This window comes from Prionailurus viverrinus, chromosome A3, assembly GCF_022837055.1.
Source record: "Prionailurus viverrinus isolate Anna chromosome A3, UM_Priviv_1.0, whole genome shotgun sequence".
Lineage (NCBI taxonomy): Eukaryota > Metazoa > Chordata > Mammalia > Carnivora > Felidae > Prionailurus > Prionailurus viverrinus.
The window spans coordinates 48,416,091-48,429,246 of NC_062563.1; the positions used below are offsets into that span (position 1 = coordinate 48,416,091).

The following is a 13,156-nucleotide window of genomic DNA, read 5'->3' on the forward strand; positions in this document are numbered from 1 at the left end:
CAGCACAGAGCCTGACTTGGGGATCAAACTCACAAACCATGAGATCATGACTTGAGCTGACACTTAACCGACTGAGCCACCCAGGCACCCTGCACACTGCAATGTTAGTAAAATTCATGGCCAGTGTTTTAGATTTTTCATACATACAGAGCATGATGAAGGTCCATGTGAAAGCCCTGAAGGATGCCAATGCCTGGATGGAACTGTCCTTTGATGAAGAGCTTGGAGCCCTGCATCTGGAAGTTCTTCCAGTAGCAGATGGTGGAACCAGGATGCCAACACTACCCTCGGGCCTCCTTCCCCTACAGCCACCCTGCGCTTTTCTGAGGACAGTTTCCTCCAGGGGCAGTGTGGGCACACTCTCCTTCCACTTCCACCCACCTGGGAGAGTGCCAAGGCTTCTCCTTTGGTTTGACCCAACACTGGGACAAGGAAGCAGGGAACTTCCAGGAGTTTCTCCCCTCCCCCAGGCAGAGATCTCTATCCTGTACATTGACTTGAGGGATCCAGCTATTTCCAACAGAGAACATGACTCACCAAAGCATTGATTAGAGTTTCATTTCAGGTTGTGGGTCCTCCCTGCCACAAAGGGCTTTCCCAGCCTCCCTGCCTGACACTTGACTCCACTTTTCCCAGACTCCCTGCCTGTGTCCTCACAGCCTGACACTTGAACATGAGCACAAGAAGACAGATCCCAACAGCTGGGAATAACCCTTGTGTGTGTTCTCCATGGTTTACACATTCACTCTTCTCCCCATTCTCTAGATGAGAAAACTGAGGGAGGTGGCAGGGCTTGGCCAAGGAGATAGAGTTGGCAGGGGTTAAAGCCAGAACTGTAGCACAATTCTGTTATCTTCTGTTGCTTTCCCCAACTCCATTGCTGCTTCAGAGTAATGTTCCCCACACTTTGCTAAAATATTTAATAATTCATAATAAGTTATTTTAAAATTTTCTTTGTGCATTCAGCGAGAAGCATGCTTCTCTTTAGCCTAGGCAACAACTCCTTGAGCAGTCACAATTATCTGGATTCTGTAGTTGAAGAATTGAAGGCTGCTGGGCATTTGCTCAAAGGCAAAGTGTTAGTAGGTGGGGAATGAAGGCCCCAAATCAGTTCAGTTCCTAAGCCTGTGTTTTGCAGCTCTGTTGCTAAACTTCCATTCAGGTTGGTTGGGAAGGAGAGTAGGGAGGAAGAACATGGATGAAGCTGAGACAAGATGCACCTGTAGGTATTCTGAGGATCACGTGCACAGATGTGGTGGGTATTCTGGGACTGCTGGAAGCCAAGCTCCGTGTCTTGCCTCCCTCATCCTGGGGATGCAAGGGAGATAGGTGAGAAGCCATCTGTGGCTGTAGCAGTGAAGCTGGTCCAGAGCAAGGGGCAGGGCTCTGCACATGCTGGGGATTGGCAGAGGCCATGCTGACTTGAAGAGGGAGCCATGCTTTTGGTGGATGACCTCTGGGAAGAGGGGCTGTGGTTCCTGGGGCTTTATCTCATCCTAGCCTTACTTGGAGAGGTCCAGCAACTGGATGCTTGGAGTCAATACTAATAGTGGCACTATTTCTTGGTAGCTGACGACTGGAGTGGAGTATATGGTCACTGTGAAGATTAGCCGGACCAAATGTGAGAGGAATGGCACAAGAAACCATTCATGCCCCATTCAAAACAAAAAAAAGCTGAAAAAGGTGTGTGGTGGCAGGGCCTTCTGATCAAAGGGGGAAAAGTAAAAATCTTAAAAGTAGACCAGAATTGGACATTGACAGCTTTTCCAGCTATGTGGATATGGGCAGGGTGAGGGATAGCCTGAGGGTCTCCTGATGCCACTGGAGGTGCTCAGAGGTGGGAGGAAGAATGTGCAGTCTCCCCACCTGCAGCTCGTACAGCTTTGGCCACAGGCCTTCTGTCTCCTCTCCTAGTCCCATCCTGGTCCTCAAGTGGAAGTGGTTTACTTTCCCTGGCGATTTACTCTGTCTTGGCTCACACTCTCCAGGTCCCTGAAGATTGTCTAGTTTCCGTCTCATCTTCCAACCTCTGCCCATCTTTTCTGCCTTTTCCCAGTTCCTCCTGGTGATACCACCTGCATGCTGGCAGACATGAGGAACCCTCTGTGCCTGAATGCAGGTGCAGGAGGACTGATGTCCTGCACAGACCTCATCCCCATGTCCTACTGGGCTGCAAGCGCCAGGCACACCTGTTCCAGGTCCCAAGTAACTGGGCAAGGAGCACCCATGGTGACATCCCTGTTCAGGCTGGCCCCACTCCGCCCCACAACATGACTGTGAGCAGATACCCCCACCCATGTGGTCAGTGTGCAGATAACAGTGACTGGTCCAGACTCCCCAGACAAGGGCTTGGGGCGAGGGCAAAAGCTTTTTGTTTACCTTCAAAAAGTGGTTTTCTTTCTCCTTCCACAGAGTTTCATTTGTGATTTTTTGGTGTACACTGTTCCCTGGATGAACTACTACCAACTCTGGAACAACTCCTGTCTGGAGGCTTGAATGTATCGGTGCAAAGATCTTTGATGAAAACTTAGATGGCCACCTGTGCACTTTCTATTAGACTTCTGAAAGACCTCATTCCCTCTCAGCAGGGTCTCCACACACCCACTCACACTTGCACACAGTCACATACATGCATGTGTACTCACAATGCATGCAGACACAGGCACACTTACACATATGCAGTCTCACACACCCACACTCATGCACACACTCATATGCTTACACACTCACACTCACTCATGCACATGTTCAGTGGCCTTTAGGGGGCTGGTACAATTTGAACAGAAGGCTGTTAGCTCTTTGGAAGAAACACATAGTTTTTCTACTTTGGCACATATCTCTGAGAGTTGTGATTCTGGCACATCCTGACCTCTGGCCTGAGCTTGCAGGATCTCTGTTTCTTCCCCACACTCTCGGTGACTTGCACATCTTTGTGAGTGTGGCTGAGGTCCCCAAGTTCACTAGTCCAGTAACTCAGTAGGAGGACCCCCAGGACACAGCATACAGTTGTAGTCATAGCTATGGCTTATTACAGTGAAAGGATACAAGACAAAACCAGCAGAGAGAAAAGGCTGATGGGGAGAAGTTTTGGGGAACTAGATGCAGGTTTCCAGAGTCCTCTCCTGATGAAATCACATGAATGCACTTAATTCTCCAGCAGTGAGTTGTGATAACATGTGTAAAATGTGTTTCCCAGGGAAGCTCAGCAGAGACTGAGTGCCACAGATTTTCCCTGGAGTGCACACACAGGGAGCCTCTGCCTAGCATGTGTCCAAACTTCAGACTTCCAGAAGAAAAGCAGGTGTGTGGCATAAATCACATTGTACAAACAGTGTAGACACATGAGGTCCTCTCATTACTTGGGGAAAGTTTTGTATCAGTGTAGGGAACTGTTTACCATCCAGGTTCTGACACTCCAACCAAGGCCAACTTTACAAGTGGGCCTTTCCAAGGACAGCAGTCTTGACTGGCTGTGTGAACTCTTTCCTTCACAGAGAGTTCCTGAGCCTCCCATGTGCTCAATGCCGGTGGAATGAGACTTATGGGGTCCTCCCTCATGTGACTCAGTTGAGCAGAGTAGCTCTACACTGGATCAGAAATGGGGAGCAGATGTGGGCTGAGAGCTTCCTCAGGGACCATGCCCATCAGCACACTCATAATGGCAACTTGAGAGAATATTTCCAAAGGGGAAGAGTTAACATACAAACTAGAACTTCAAATTCACCTGAGAGGCTTCAGGGAGAAGGGAGAGTGGAGGTGCAGTGTTAAAGGTGGGGAAATTCTCATGCAAGAGAGAAGCCCAGAGCATCCAGCTCTGCAAATCTAATGTCATTAAGGGCTGAGTGGGTGCCTGGCATGGGCCTCCTCTCCTCACTTTCTCATTTGGTTATCATGACAATCCTATGAAATGGCAACTCTCACCTCCATCTTACATGTGAATAGCCTCTCTCCAGATCCTGCCATCCTAGCTGAATTTGGCTCGTTTGTTGAATTTTTACAAATGGAATCATACAGTATATATTCTTTTGTTTTGGATTTTTTTTTCACTCAACATATTTCTGAATTCATTCACGTTGTGTGTAATTGTAGTTCACTTTAAAATTGGGTAGAGGGGCGCCTGGGTGGTGCAGTCGGTTAAGCGTCCGACTTCAGCCAGGTCACGATCTCGTGGTCCGGGAGTTCGAGCCCCGCGTCAGGCTCTGGGCTGATGGCTCAGAGCCTGGAGCCTGTTTCCGATTCTGTGTCTCCCTCTCTCTCTCTGCTCCTCCCCCGTTCATGCTCTGTCTCTCTCTGTCCCAAAAATAAATAAACGTTGAAAAAAAAAATTTTTTTAAAAATAATAAAATTGGGTAGAATACTATTGTGTGAATATACCTAACTGTATTTATCAATTATACTGATAATGAACTTTATGGTAGTTTCTAACTTCTAAGAATAATAGCTATTAAGAATGAACAAGCATGCTCCTGTCTAATGGTGGACATATGCATGTGTTTCTGTTGGGTACACACCTAAGAGTGGAATTGGTGGACAATAGCAGAAGTGTGCATCCAAACATTAGCTAATTTACTCAAGAGTTTTAAAAACATTTGTGATTTTTTTTTACTTAATTTACCTCTCTAATGTTACTTAATTATTGATTTAAACCTTGTTCAAGTTCTAAGTTCTTACTTTTTAAAATACATTTTAGTTATATGGCTTTTTTAGTTAATTTGTATCTTTATTTTATGTAATTTCAAATGACACTTTATTCTTTTGATAATATATTACCAAGCTTTATGGCTAATTTTTAAAGTGAACTTTTTAAAGTGAACTCTCCCTGCTCCACCCATCTGCCTTGCTTTTTTATAAATGGCAGCTACGAAGGACAGGCACAAGTTACGCCTTTGTAATAGGAGTCGGAGTCTAGGTCCTGATGTCTAAGAGACCCAAAAGAGGTTTCCTTATAATAGAGAAGCAGAGGAAGATTTAGCAGAGACACATGGAGGAGAAAGTGTGTGAAGACAGAGGCAGAGGGTAGTGATGTGGGCGCAGCCCAGGAAAGCCAGCAGCCACCAGAGGCTGGAAGAAGCAAGGAACAGATTCTCTCCTAGAGCCTCTGGAGGAAGCACAGCCCTGCCAACACCTTTGACTTCAAACTTTGTGGCTCCAGAACTATGTAAGAAAAGTTTCTACAGTTTGAAGTCACCAAGTTTGTGGAAATTTGTTACAGCAGCTAGAGGAGGATAATACACTGGATTTCCTTTTTGCTTCATATCTCAGACTTAGAGATGAAGAAGCTGAAAACCTGGAAATGACAACATGTGAAGATAAAAATGCCTCAGCAAAAGCTTTCTCTCTGTAGCCAAAGGGCCAATGTGGGGCAGCCCATCAGGAAAGAGAGCATTTAGTCATAAGTGCTTTACTCCAGACAAACACCACAGTAAAAAAAATGAGGCTCCCCTAATCTTCTCATTCCCAGCAAAGGCTGAGTAGGGAACATAGGTTTTCACCCTCTTGAGACTTTAATGAGGATCCCAATACTCATGTTGAAATGGAGTCAGAGAAAGCCAAGTAAGGTGCCAGGAATTTCACCCCATTGAGTATCAACAAGCCCCACACATCCTGTGGTGATACTGGAGGCCACGTGGAGAGCCTAGACTTCTGTTTCTCCCCACTGAGCTAGTGTGAGAAGAGACATGTGGGGAGTAGTGATGAGACACCCTTGCCCTTTCCAGTGGGAGTCAGAGTCACCCCAGCAGAGGTCAGGGTGCATGCAGGCTGAACTCCTACACATCCAGCTGTGATGAGGGTTCCCCACACCTGTTTCAACCTGACCTTCAGTCTCCACCTGGAAGTGGTGAGGTGTTGTCTCTTTTTCCTTCAGAGCACTGTCAAGGTTTGCTAAGAGAGATATAAGTGAGATCCAGAGGTACAGTATGAAAACAGCCAGGTTTTAATAGAAAATCACTTGTCCTACTAAGAATGAGGGAAATGTCAACTTAAATGAGAAAAGGCAATGAACAGATGGCAACATAGAAATGACACAGATCTTAAAATCATCTGATAAGGATTTTAAAGCAGTCTTCAAAGTGCTTCAATAACCAATTATCAATATGCTTCAAACAAATGAACAAATGGGAAGTCCCAGCAAAGATATAGACGATCTCTTCACAGAGACAGAAGATGTAAAGAAAAAACAATTGGAAACATTAGAATTGAAAACTAAAATAACTGAAATACAAAATTAAATGGGTGGGCTCACCAGTGGAATGGAAGGAATAGAGGAAAAATAAGTGAACTGGAAGCGAGAATAGTGGAAACTACCCAATCTGAACAGTGAGAAAGTTGACCAAATAGAAGTGAACAAAGCCTCAGATATTGGTATGAATATTACAAAATATCTAACACATTGGAATCCCAGAAAAATAAGAGAGGGGGGGATAAAAAATGATTTGAGGAAATCATGATTAGGAACTTCCTAAATTTGGCAAAACATCAAAACCTGTAGATTTAAGAAAGTGAGTGAATCCTAAATGGGATAATCGCCCCAAAATCCACACTAAAACACGGCAGAGTTAAGCTTCTGGCATTTAAAGACCGAGAAAAAAAATCTTGAAAACAGGAGAGAAAAGCCACCTTCTCTTTAGGGGAAAAGCCCAATTTGAATGACAACAGATTTCTCATAATAAACCATGGACACCAGATGTGCTGCAATGTTTTTCAGGAGCTAAAAGAGAAAACTGTCAATCTAGAATCCTATATCCATCAGAAATATCCCTCAAGAATAAAAGGGGAAATTAAGCCATTCCCACATGGAGGGAAACTCAAGAATGTGCACCAGAAGACCTACATTAAAATAATAGCTAAAATAAGTTACCTAAATAGAAAGGAAATGCAGTATAAGAGAAGGACTCTTGGAGCATCAGAAAAGAACATAAAAAGTAAAACTATGGGTAAATACAATAGGTTTTCTTTCTCTTGAGTTTTCTAAAATATGTTTGATGGTTAAAACAAAAATTATGTCATTTTCTGATGTGGTTCCCAACGTATGTAGAAGAAATATTTAGGACATTTGTAAATGAGGAATGATAAAGATATAAAAGGGAGGTAAACTTTCTATACTTCATTTAAAGCGGTAAAATATCAACACCAGTAGACTGACAAGTTACATATACATAATATCATATCTAGATCAACCACTAAGAAAGCTATGCAGAGAGATATACTGGAAAATAGTATAGATACATAAAAATGGAATTCCTTTAAAAAATGTTCATGTAACTCACAGGAGGGAAGAATAAAGAAAATAGAGACAAAACAGAGAAGAAAAAACAAAAGTAAATACTTAAGGCCTAAGTATCAGTAATTATACTAAATAGTATATGCAAACTACATGTAAATGGTCTAAATAAGCCTATTAAAAGACAGATATTGGTAGAGTGGGTTAAATAAAACATGACCCAACCTATACACTGTCTACAAGAAACTAAATTAAAAAAAAATGATATGAGAAGGTTGAAAGTGAAAGGATGAACAAGTTATATTATGCAAACATAATAAGAGAAGCTATATTAATATCAGATAAAGTAGACTTCAGAGTAAAGAAAATTACCAGGGATATAGAGGGACAGTGTATAGTGCTACATCTTTTGGAAAACAGTTTGGCAGTTTATTTTTTCACAAAAAAGAATACCCTAAAATATACTTTACCATATGATGCAGCAATTGCACTCCTCAGCATTTAACCTGGAGAAATGAAAACTTATGTCCACACAAAAACCTGTAAATGATTGTTCACAGAAGCTTTACTTGTGATAGCTCCAAACTTGAAAACAACAAACACATCCTAAAATAGTTAAACTGTGGCTTTGGAGTATACCATTAGTATACTAGTATTTCATGATAACATAGAACACATTGGATGGATCCCAAGGGCATTGTCACCAATCTCAAAAGTTCACATACTGTATGGATTCCATTTATATAACATTCTAAAACTGGCACAACTAAGGAGATGGAGAATAAGCTAGTGGTTGCCAGGAGTTTCAGATGGTGGGGAAAGGGAGATGTGACCCTAAAGGGTTAGTAAGAGTATCTTTGTGGTGATGGAATAGTTCTATATCTTGATTATGGTTATAGTCACACAAATGTACACATATGACAAAATAACACACATGCAAACTATATCAGTGTCAATCTCCTGCTTGTGATATTTTTAATTTTTTTATATTTATTTATTGAGAGAGAGAGCGAATGAGAGAAAGAATATTAAGCAGACCCCATGCTCAGCGTGGAGCCTGATGCAGGCTCAATCTCATGAGTGTGAGATCACAACCTGAGCTGGTATCAAGAGTCAGATGCTTAACCAACTGAGCCACCCAGGCACCCTGCTTATGGTATTTTTCTATAAGTACAAAAGATATTCAAGGAAAACCATTCAAGGAAACTAGATTAAGGGTACAAGAGACCTCTCTGTGCTATCCTGTAACTTTCTTCTTTTTATTGTTTCAAAAATAAAAATTAAAACAAACACTGTGTGCTGAGAAATCTGAGAAATCCAAAAGATCAATGGGCACAAATGTTCTACCTTTCCTTCATTATACCCCAGGTTAATAACCACTGCCTTCAGACAAAGTAGTTAAAATGCCAGAAGACAGTTGAATGACTGATTAATATTAAATTACTATGCCAATATTCTTACTAATCATTAACATTTGTTTAAATATTTGCTTTGTGTTCGGCACTGTGTTAAGCAATTACATGCACTATCATCATTAATATTTATAACTATACCCCAAAATAGGTACTGTTATTCTCAGTTAAAGATGAGTAAATTGTAGGTTAGCATTTTTCTGGATAGTTGGTGGAGGGCAATCTTACCTGGGCCTCACCTGAAACAAGGTCCTCAGCACTCCAGAACTTTGGTAGGGAGCATAAAAGGCAAACATATTATTCTTTAAAAACTCCCAGCTATCTCCAACTGGTAGAGAATTGGTGTGTCTACTTTGCATCCCAGTGCACAATCCACATGTGGAAAGAGTATCCTGTTGGCACCCTACTTTTATCCTCTCACATCTTGTCTTTCTATGTACACCAGCTCCAAAGCTCCAATTGCCCCATCTATGCCCCTTTATCTCTGGCTGCCTGCTTTGCCCTCAAGCCACACCACGCCCAGGGTTCCAGGGAATTAATGCCTCCTAGGAGATTTTCTGCACCCAATAATTGACTGGGGCTGTTCAATAAATACCCTAACTCTCACTCCCTTCAGGTAGACACATGCTGTGATGCTCTGTGTGTGTGTGCGCGCGCACGTGCATGTGCACATGTGTGTGAAAAAGAGAGGTGTGAGTGTGTGTGTTTATGTATCCTATAATGTCCCTAGAGTTCCCCAGTGGTATTAAACCACATGGCTTTTGTCTCAGCTCTTGGGGATGAGATCTTTTTCTCCCCTACAGGATGAGGACAGATGTGACCCAGTGAGCTGCTGGCAGCCCCTTGAGACTACATGAAGGAAGTGGAGTGAAGAGATGAAATTGGTGATATTGTTCAAAATCCTGAATCAAACTGTTGGCTGGGTGGAGGGGAGAGTTGCTTATTCCTCACTGCTGATATGGCACCCATATGCCTTTAACATGGCATTCCTGGTTTCTCTCTATCCTTAGTCATATCTCTCCTGGAGGAATTATTCTGATTGTTCTATCTGGGAAGAATAATGTAGGCATGGTAGTCTCCTTCCTCCTCCTTCCCACACAGGCAGTTTCCTTGGTAACTCTAGAAGAGGAAGTTTTCTCTGAAGAAACCTGCTCTGGTCCAATTTTGCTGATGCTGGGGGTGTAAGTATAACATTAGAGTTTGGTATTAGAAAGTGCACTTTCTTGCAAAAATAATGCATATCTCCCAACTTAATCCTTGTCAGTAACAAAGACGCTCATCTTAAAAAAAATACGTGTATTATTTCTACTTATTCAACACATTATGCAAGAAAAGAGGTAGTCCTCATTGGGCCCCTAAGAGATGGCATTGTAGGCCATACTTACAAACATCTCTTGTTTGATCAGGTAAATAACTTAGAACTTCTTCCCTCTCCTCTTCCTCCTCCTCCTCCTCCTCCTCCTCCTCCTCATTTTTTACTTACTGTAAAGTCTGAAGACTCCTACTTGATATGAGGATGGGGTTGAAGTTCTCCAATCATGCAGGTATAGGCTATAAGGCCAGGAATTATCTATGTCACTTCATTAGAATCCTAAAACTATCCTAGCTCAGAATACCTTCAGATTACATTATTATGAGCTGAAGAGTTTAGGGGGGAAGTGGACTAATAAACATTAAGAGTGTTGAGATAATAGTTTGACAAACATTTATTTTCTATATTGAGAATTACTGCTTATTGCATGATATTTTAAAGTATGATTGCTGATATGTGCTTCAGGACACCTAGCCATCGGTGCAGTTTTTGTTCAGAATTTTGTACTTTTCAAACCAGGGAACAACAAACACTGAGTAGAAGCACTCAATTTGCTAAAAAACAAAAACAATATTTAAAAAAGGTCAACATGCAAAGTGAAAATTTTAAAAGAGACATTTTAAAAGTCTAAAATTGGAGACTAGAAAAGGGTCCCTCCTGCCATAGTCACAATAACTAATGATTATTTTTTCTTCTCTATTTTTAGTTATTGTGTTATTTACTTCACACTTTCCCTTTTTTGGCCTCTTCTGGCTCCATCCATCCATCCATCCAACCATCCATCCATCCATCCATCCATCCATCCATCCACTTACCCACCCATTGCCATCCATATTTCCTTCCTTGTACCTTTCTTCATTTGTCTGTCCAGCCATTCACCCATCATACCCTCTCTCTCCTTACCGTGTCCCTATTCTCTCCCAAGATTTTTCTTTTTCACTTCCTTTTTGTCCCATAATGAAAAATCAATAAACATAACTTCTTAGTATAATTTTGTTTTCTTGCTCTTAATTTGAAAGCCAAGGGGATGGGAGGCTTAAACACTTATATTTCTCCTAAAATGGAAATCAGAATACCAACTCCACCAGTTCAATCACTCACATCAAGGAGATCCTCTAACTCTACTGTTCTATCCAGTTATTCTTTTCATAGGTTTCATGATCTTCTCCAGGGAAGAACCAAGAAAGTCTGCTTTGCTAGATTTTGAAAAATTTCTATGTGGAAGGTGATAAAGGGATGGACATATTTCTGTGTTGATAACATCCAGATCACTATAACCAGGGTGACCACAGAATTTACGAACCGGATCAGGACACATTGTAAGCCTTCGGAGCTCCTATAAATGATTACAAGAAGCTAGGCATAAATCAGAACTATTTCAGGCAAGGTGGGACATATGATCATCCTCATAGTGATTTTCAGGGCTTATAGGACTTGAGACTTTTAAGGTCCTTGTGCAAGTGGGACCATCCCAACTGTGCACATTGCAGTGGTGATGGTCAGGTCAGCATCCTTCATATGTGACCACACTTGGTGGGAATGAAATGCTTAGGGAAGTAAGCCATTGTTGGGGGAGGTGGCTTCTCAGTAGATAACACACATGCAGGTTTGTAACCACCTTTGTCTTCCTCACCACCTACCCCCTGTTGAAATATTTCTGAACCCATTTTCTTGTCTCCTCCTATTTGCCCAAACACTGCTTGATGAAAGGAAGAGGCTTGTAGCCCAGTAACTGTGTGCTCCCATCAGGCTATTGTTCAGGTATTTAGCTGGGTGCAAAAATAAGGTCCCACTGGCTGCTAAAATATTACTTTTCTCAGCCACCAATTGCCCCCCTCAGCTCAGCCACCCCCATCTGGCTTTCCCCATCTGGACCCCTTCCACCTCCCATAATTCTTCCAACAAAGGAGCAGTGCCTGCCAGGCAGGATCTTGATCACTCTTACCTTCACTTTTCCTCTTTGAGCAACCCTATGTTTTCTTCTCAAGTAAGCTTCAATATATCCCCAATAATTCTACCCCACCTCATCCTAAAAGCACAGAAAATCCCAGTGACTTCTTTCTGAGTTAATGTGCATTCACCCAGTACCTTATAAAGTTCCCCTTCTTGAAACACGCAGTTAGTAGTCTCCAGCTTTTGACAGGTGGTCCGCCGCATCTCCATGTTCACATGATACTCCATGTGGTCAGTAACCTGTGGGGAGCAAGTGGAAAGAAGATAAAAGGACTTCTTGTCCTTTATTTTTAGATTCTGGTGGCAATAACTCCTTTGCAAGGTGCCTAAGGTTAAGGATCTCATCCTGGACAAGTTGGTGGGCTTCTCTCTCCCCTTCCTATCTGACACCTATGCCTCCATTTGCCATGCAAGGAGATTCTCCAGAAACCAATCTCTGAGCAAAGACACGCTTTAGACAACTAAAATGATGCTAACTGTTTGAGTAAGAGTCTGTAAACTTTGTCTGAAAGGGGCTAGATAGTTAAGATTTTAAGCTTCGCAGGCCATGGCGTCTCAGTTCCAAGTATTCCACTCTGCTGCAGCAGCTCGAAAGCAGTCCTGGATGATATGTGCATGCATGGTGTGGCTGGGAACCAATAAAACTGCTTACAAAAACAGGCAGCAGGCTTACTTGGCTATTGGGGTATAATCTGTCAATCCCTAGTCTTAGGTATCATTTAAGTGACTTCATCCATTCCAGTGAATTTATGTTTTTCTTAAAATGCCCACGTGAAACTAACCAAGGCTGAATTTCACTTGTGTGGGTGTCCCCTTTGGAGAGTCCCCTTGGAGGAGCATGACTAGGAGAGGGGGGCTGTGCTGACCTGCTTCTGGACCTTCAGGACCCGCACAATCCGGAAATTGTACTTGTCATCACTCTTCTTGTTGAAGTCGTTGATCACAAACTTCAAGGTGGCTATCACATGGGGCTCTGACACAGGCACTTCTTCGACACTCATAAAGGTTTTCCTTCTTTCTTGGTGGGTGAGGGCCACCAGGGCCACCAGGATGGCCAGCAGGAGTTGTGGGGTCTGCCAGGGTCTGGCCATCATCCCTCAGCTGGGGAAGAACAAGAAGAGCCCCTCTTCACCCTCCAGGGCCCAGCAGGATCCCACTGATCCTCTGTGGCTGGCTGGATTTAAATGGTCAGGGGACACCCACAGCCCTCCTCCTCCATCTCCATCTGCAGCTGGACCTGGCAGAGGAGCAAGAACA

General features: G+C 42.8%; 2 protein-coding genes across 9 annotated transcripts in view; one reads left to right on the forward strand and one right to left on the reverse strand.

Annotated features, from left to right (window-relative positions):
- Window positions 1–13,156, forward strand: part of CSTL1 (cystatin like 1) — a 50,175-nt gene that overhangs the window by 15,040 nt on the left and 21,979 nt on the right. For 6 of the 7 annotated variants that reach the window (XM_047854596.1, XM_047854600.1, XM_047854595.1 and 3 more), the window contains 2 exons: window positions 1,570–1,683; window positions 2,413–2,530. In XM_047854596.1, the coding sequence (XP_047710552.1) occupies window positions 1,570–1,683; window positions 2,413–2,496 (198 nt within the window). In that variant the 3' untranslated portion in view covers window positions 2,497–2,530. Of the gene's footprint in view, window positions 1–1,569; window positions 1,684–2,412; window positions 2,531–3,196; window positions 3,302–9,437; window positions 9,816–13,156 lie in introns of those variants that run through there. The other variant, XR_007151262.1, reaches the window with a different exon arrangement.
- CST11 (cystatin 11) lies at window positions 9,814–12,993 on the reverse strand. 2 transcript variants are annotated; one of them, XM_047854601.1, is made up of 3 exons: window positions 12,766–12,993; window positions 12,035–12,139; window positions 9,814–10,500 (listed from the first exon to the last, which is right to left on the reverse strand). In XM_047854601.1, exons 1-3 carry the CDS (start codon window positions 12,991–12,993, stop codon window positions 10,417–10,419), a joined length of 417 nt encoding a protein of 138 aa, XP_047710557.1. In that variant the 3' UTR covers window positions 9,814–10,416. The 2 variants fall into 2 exon arrangements, with proteins under 2 accessions (XP_047710557.1, XP_047710559.1); XM_047854603.1 differs by lacking the exon at window positions 12,035–12,139.